Source organism: Syzygium oleosum, unplaced genomic scaffold, assembly GCF_021117445.2.
Source record: "Syzygium oleosum isolate NSW1041296 unplaced genomic scaffold, Sole_v2.1 Sole_v2.37, whole genome shotgun sequence".
In the NCBI taxonomy this organism is placed as follows: Eukaryota; Viridiplantae; Streptophyta; class Magnoliopsida; order Myrtales; family Myrtaceae; genus Syzygium; species Syzygium oleosum.
Genome location: NW_026607521.1, coordinates 1,757,842 through 1,764,229, shown reverse-complemented (window position 1 = coordinate 1,764,229; position 6,388 = coordinate 1,757,842). Strand labels below are relative to the sequence as shown.

At 41.1% G+C, this 6,388-nt stretch overlaps 1 protein-coding gene across 2 annotated transcripts; it reads right to left on the bottom strand.

The window, feature by feature from the left end:
* Positions 1-341: 341 nt before the first annotated feature.
* LOC115677246 (G-type lectin S-receptor-like serine/threonine-protein kinase At1g61370) lies at positions 342-3,916 on the bottom strand. 2 transcript variants are annotated; one of them, XM_056305531.1, is made up of 8 exons: positions 2,858-3,004; positions 2,389-2,756; positions 2,203-2,313; positions 1,881-2,092; positions 1,588-1,798; positions 1,254-1,491; positions 943-1,090; positions 342-871 (listed from the first exon to the last, which is right to left on the bottom strand). In XM_056305531.1, the coding sequence occupies exons 1-8, from the start codon at positions 2,869-2,871 to the stop codon at positions 569-571; spliced, it is 1,605 nt and encodes a 534-aa protein (XP_056161506.1). In that variant the 5' UTR covers positions 2,872-3,004; the 3' UTR covers positions 342-568. The 2 variants fall into 2 exon arrangements, with proteins under 2 accessions (XP_056161506.1, XP_056161505.1); XM_056305530.1 differs by having other exon boundaries at positions 2,389-3,916.
* Positions 3,917-6,388: the final 2,472 nt, after the last annotated feature.

Below are 6,388 nucleotides of genomic sequence, written 5' to 3'. Positions count from 1 at the left end.
AGCTGACATTATAGCCTTCCATCTTCATGCGAAGCTTGTCCGAAATGAATTGTTCAGTCGTTGAAGCTTTTGGCCACTTTCTGCTTTCTTTCCTCTTGTTGGATAACCGAGAATTATTTTATGGCTGCGAGGCAGCAATATAGTTCCCATAGACATAGACAACTCTTATGATCAAATCTGGAGAAGGTAAATCGCATCTGTAAATCATACTGAAGCTGGAAATACTTTTGCTGTGCCAATACTAACGATTCTTATTTGGGAACTTTAGTCTAGCTTTAATAATGACGTCTTTCGTCTGAAATGCCATAACATAAAAATCTTCATAACGCAACTGTGATGAGACCTGAAGATGATTACTTGTTAGTTCTCCTTCATAATACCAACAGTTCCGGCTATTCCAAGCCCCTGCTTTACAGCCTAAAATCCATGTAAAAGTGGAGCAGTTCATTCAACCTTTTGCATAGAGCAGACTAAAGCCATTCTTGAATCGAATAAACACTGATGCCTTGGAAAATAACAACAAAATCATCTGCCAACAAAGGAAAATAAAAATTAAGAAAGATAGCCATCATCTTCCTTCGACCACTGTATTAGTGACAGTGTTAACAGACCAGATACTTGCTTGCTGCGATGGAATAGAACGATTTGGCATTTCAGTTTGGAAAGTGAATATAGGCTGTCTCGGCTGAGGAGGATCTGATTCACCACTTAGCATCAGAACCACATTGGTCATGTTTGGTCTATCCATGGCATGGTCCTGAACACAGAGAAGCCCGACGTGGATGCATCTTGTTACCTCCAGTGGAAAGCTAACAGCAATTGCTTCATCCATTAGGTCCAATGCTTTGCCTTCACTCCATAATTGCCATGCCTACAAGAGAACACTGTCATAATATTGCAGGGAACTTACAATATCGATTAAGGTTGGAATTTGGCACTTACGTAGGAAAGGAGATTGAGATGTCCCTGGTCATACAGGGCCGTGTTCTTTCTGCCACTAATGATCTCCAGTAGCAACACTCCAAAGCTATAGACATCGGACCTCTCGGAAAATATCCCGCCCATGGCGTACTCAGGAGACATATAGCCACTGCATTGAGTTGAACATATTTTGTACTCTTTAATTGTATTGAAGGACAATGGGATGAAACATATATAAAGTGACAGAGTCATTGTGGTAAATCAATCATTTCTGTCTACTTCAAAAGATTGACTCAAAGGATTGATAATTCAAGTAGGACTAGAGAACTTACAGTGTTCCAACAATTTTGTGAGTGTTCACCAAAACTTGAGTGCCCTCGAACATCCGTGCCAGCCCAAAATCCGAAATTTTTGGGTTCATCTTTTCATCCAAGAGAATATTGCTCACTTTTAAGTCACGGTGTATGACCCTAAGGCAAGAATCTCGATGGAGGTAGAGAAGTCCCCTTGCAATTCCCTCAATAATTTGGAATCGTTTGCCCCAGTCGAGTTCTGCCTTCTTTCTTGAATCTAACAAACATGACAAACAAGAACAGTTTTCAAGTTTTAGTGCTGTTTCGAAAATTACATTACCAAAAAATACTTATTCGGAGAGAAAAAGCCAACCAAAAAGAAAGGTGTCCAAGCTTTTGTTTGGCAAGTACTCGTATACCAAAATCTTTTCATCTCCTTCAGTGCAGCAACCAATGAGTTTAACAAGATTTCGATGTTGGAGTTTCGATATTAGGACGATCTCATTCTTGAACTCTTGAACGCCTTGGGCCGAGCTACTAGAAAGTCTTTTCACAGCTACCTCTTTCCCATCATCCATCTTTCCCTGTTTCGCAATTCACATAGCTTTTAGACCTTGAATTATCTCTATATTTTCATTTAACGAATGTCCTGCAGAATGGTTTTACCTTATAAACAGTGCCAAACCCTCCTTGCCCGAGTTTACTTGTCGTGCTGAACTTGTTTGTAGCAAGTAGTATGCTATCAAAACTGAAAAGGGTCAATTCCAGTGCATCATCTTGCTTCAACTGCTCTTTCCATGCATTTCCTTGTAGCAGTTCACCTGGCTTTTCAGGTTTATCTACCGAGTCAAGGGGCCTTGAAGTTTTTCTGAAGTTTCCTGTGTTTATTATTGGTGAAGAATCAGCTAACTATCTTCATAGCGATCGAAGATTAAAAAAAATAGAAGCACGATCCTCTGAAAACACTGATGTGGCTCTTGAATAGTACCTCTTGTCTTAGCTCTCCATTTGCAAAGACCAAAAACAAGTACTGCAAAGAACATCATCCCGGCAACAGTACTCAGGCTGATGATAACTACTGCTTTCTGTGGCGATCCTCCTGAAATGGGAAAGAGAGTTACATAAAAGACGATTGATGTTGACTCAAACGCATCTCAATGAAACCATTTCTAACCTTTTTTTACATGTGCAACTCGAACAAATAGATCTTCTCCAGCTGTGGAAAGTTCCTCAAGATCGATTAAGTCTTCTTTAGTCCAAACCATACACCCGATGGTGCTGACATAAGAATAAGCCAAGCAAGAACAGTTGCTCAGGCACCAGCTTAAACATCCTTCTTGATCTCCAATGTCTGATAAATAGTCCTCAGAGTCAGGTAGTTTCATCCGGCTCATTTGCCAAAAGGCATCTTTCTTTACGGTTGTTGAAGCCAATGTGCTTGTGTCTTTCTGGCAATTCAATGGTGTCTCTCTTACACATCCTCCGGTCCAGTTTCCACTGTTCCATTCTTCATTTGACTTTGGCACAAACCCATTTAAGCATCTGCAAATAGGCAAAATCGTTGAGTTACAAACTCCAAAAGGACCACAAGTTCCATAAATCTCGCAAGTATTGTTCGGTCCTGCCCAATCTGTCAACCACACCTTAGCTCCATCATCCCACTTCATTATCTTCAGAGATCCTCCAGGCGAAACAAACATGTATACAAAGAATGGGCTCTTGAAAAAATCGATAGAAAGGTAAGTGGTCCCCTGCTGAATATCTTGCTGGACATTGATCGCACTCGAGTATGATTGGTCCATGTTTTGTATGCCGATAAATTTCGATTTGTCCCATTGCCCGCCTCTCCAGTAAGGGGTTGAACCATTCCAAGTGAAAGGTTGAGGCGGCGTCTCCGATGTCATCCCAGTCAAGAAACTTCCAGGGGACGGATCACTGTCGCTTCTCCAGGAAATTAAATAGTGTTTCTCCCCAGTCCTGGCATTTACTCCCATCTTCATGCCCGGAAGAAGAGTGTCTGTCGGATCATCGAAGCTTCCCCATATTTCACTATAATTCGCATCTTGCAGTACAAAATTTCCACTATCCAATAGCGCCGCTGACGTATAATCAGACCGACCAGAGGCATTGGTAGACCAAACTATATTTTGTTGTCCATCCACGAGCTTCAAATTCCCATCGCTGCCTATCGTTAATTTCGCAGACCGATCCGTGTCCACGAGCGGCAAATCCCTATTGGCCACCCACACGACTTTAGAAGGCGTGAAGTTCTTGTACCATATCCCAACATACTGATTTTCTGAGCCATCCGGCGTAAAGAACCCAAGCTCGAATATGTGGCCAGAGGAGACAAGAGTTTGGTACGGGAAGAGTGGCTCCGATGTCGTGATATTGTAAACCACGCCGCTGGCTATTTGACTTGCCTGAAGTAGGATGAAGAAGACCAAGCAAGAACACCAACGAATCATAAGTGGCATAATAAGATGACTGAACGACCCTAGCGAGTTCTGTGGGTCGGTTGATTCTGCAGTTCCTGGCCGGAACAAGAATTGATGAAGAAGATTTTCTGAGAGTCAACCCTTGGTGCTCTAGGTAGGACGTCTTTTAAGTCCTTTTTCTGTGTTTGTTTAAAGTTCATTTCGTGCACAGACTAAGCACGATCCTGGGCGCCGATAATGCCTGTCTCAGATTACAACTGCATGCCCAAAATGACCCAGAAGATCAAGATTAACATCACAATCATTTGAGTCAAAAGGGCGGCTAAAAAATCAATCTTTTCAGAAGCATTTCTTCATTGACTAATTCAACGAGGGATGGTTCCTCGCCACTCTTCAAATTTGACTTGGCCTCTACAGTTGAATCTTCTTCCTCCACAAAAAGAGCTGCATTACGCGTGAAGACCATGTAAGAAGAGAGGAACTTGGAATTCAAAGTTCAAGAAATTTGCTACAAAAAAAGGAAACCAACAGCTTCCAAGCTTTCGCTGATGCAACCATTAGCACAAAGATGATTCGTTAATTTTCCGTCATTTTAGAAAGAAGTCTCATTGACATCAGAAATAAAGAGGCATAGATGCGAGGCAAAAATTATGCTTGGACGATAGTCAACGGTGAGTGAAGGAGCGCGAGATTACGAAGCCGCCGATGGCGATGGAGGATACATGCGATTCGTAGATGTCGTGTAGAGGAAGGACTTCAAAATCGAGCTAATTTGGTAGGATTACTACTATTAAGTTGGAGAGAGAAAGTAAGAGAGAAGAGGTAAGTTGAGTTGATAATTGACTAAACTTTTAGGATCCTTTTGTTTTATGGAAAATGAATGATTTGAAAAATATTTTTTTAAACTTGATCATTTGTATTGCTTATAAAAATGTATAAACGACAAATATTTTCATCGTCCACGAAGATGTTTAGACTTATGAGTAATGAAAATATTTTTATTGACTAATTATTTTAAGAAATGCAAGCAATCATTTTGAGGAAAATATTTTCCAAAACGCGAACTCCTCGCAAAACAAACAAACCCATAAATTAAAGGGGTTTATAAGTCAATTAATAATAACATGGGTGTTTTGGTCAACGAAGCGGTGGAAGTAACCCCACCCTTGAACAAATTCCAATATTATTTAGGGATAAGTGCACCAAAAGTTTTAAAACTTGTCAAGAAAGTGTAATTGAGCCTTAAAACTTTTAAAAACTGCAACAAATTGGTTTAATCAAACTCTTCCGTTAACTCCGTTTAACTAGGCTTAGGGAAAACGCTAATGCGTCTTCTTTTATTACTTTCATAAGACATGTGGTGACGATGTGGCATCCACCAAGCGCTATGATAGAAAGATATTCAAAAATTAAGAAGAAATATAAACTAAATTAAATTAAAAATATGAAAAGTTAAAAAAAGAACAAAAAACACAAACTACAAAAAAAGCAAACTAAATCAGAGCCCTTGCCATTGGCCGCCGCTGCCATCCATCACCGAAAAGGGCTGACCGAGGTTGCTTGGGCCTCATTGATGGCCAGCGAGGGTTGCCGACCCCGTGCAAGGCCCCGTTGGCCCTCGGCGAAGGCTTGCTAGCCCAAACATGGGGGAGGGTGCGACCCTCGGCTTAGATCTAACCGAGGGTCGCGGCCTCCCCCATATTTGGGGCAACAGGCCCTTGATAAGGGCCAGTGAGGGTCACCGAGCTTCAACGAGGCCTAGGTGACCTCCGCCAGCCCTTTCTAGCCATGGGCGGCGGCGGCCACTAGTGAGAGCTTGTTTCTCCTTTTTTTATTACTTGGTTTTAAAAAAATAATTTATCCTTTTTAATTTATTTAATCAAACATAAGTAAAATTTGATAAGAAATTAATGAAAAGTGGAATATAGGAGAGAAATAGCATTTTCAGTTTGCCTAGTTGGACGGAGTTAAGAGAATGACTTGATTGAATCAATTTGACAATTTTTAGGACTTGATTGTAATTTTCGAATGTTTTAGGACTCGATTGCACCCTCGTGATAAATTTTGGGAATTCCAATGCATTTATCCTTATTATCTAAAAAAACTTGTCATGATTTTGTTTGCGGGACTTCTAACTCCACCCGGATCAAATTCATATCCCGTTAAAATCGAGGTGCGTGGATTTTATTACTTTAGGTGACATTTATATATTTATAAATGACTTTATGCTAATTACTTGATCACTTGTCGAAGTTTTGAAATTTGATAATATATAAAACAATTTCTTTTTTTTTTTAATCAGGCTTTAACCCTGGGTAGCCGGAGCCGAACCGATTCAAACAACTTCTAGTGATTTAGGGCTTGGCCACTGATCGAGCCCTAATAATTTAGGCTCGACCTGTTTAGGCCCAGTCAAAAATCAGCGCGAGTTGTTCGACAACGAAGGATCTGGCGTCGACCAGGGTGTCTCCTCTGTAACGCTGGCTCCATTACCCGTACGTAACCCGTCATGGCTTCAACGCGCAAAGGATGACCCCGATGAATGACAGACCAAGATTCGAGACTTGACTGTGCAGAACGAGCTCGAAAGATCGCGCGGCTGCGAAAGTGTCGAGGGTGAGATTGTTTGAAGGTGGAAGAAGAAGAAAAGAAAGTGCGAGAAGAGAGAAAGTAACGGGAGAATAAAAGAAAAGGAGGAGAAATTTGAAGTTTCTGAAGAGTGGGGCTCAGTGGGTA

Coding starts and splice junctions, on each gene's coding strand:
- LOC115677246 (XM_056305530.1), bottom strand. CDS start 3,691: ATGCCACTTATGATTCGTTGGTGTTCTTGCTTGGTCTTCTTCATCCTA. Junction 1,492..1,587: donor CTTGGACACCTTTCTTTTTG/GTTGGCTTTTTC, acceptor CATGTTTGTTAG/ATTCAAGAAAGAAGGCAGAA. Junction 872..942: donor ATCTCAATCTCCTTTCCTAC/GTAAGTGCCAAA, acceptor GTTCTCTTGTAG/GCATGGCAATTATGGAGTGA.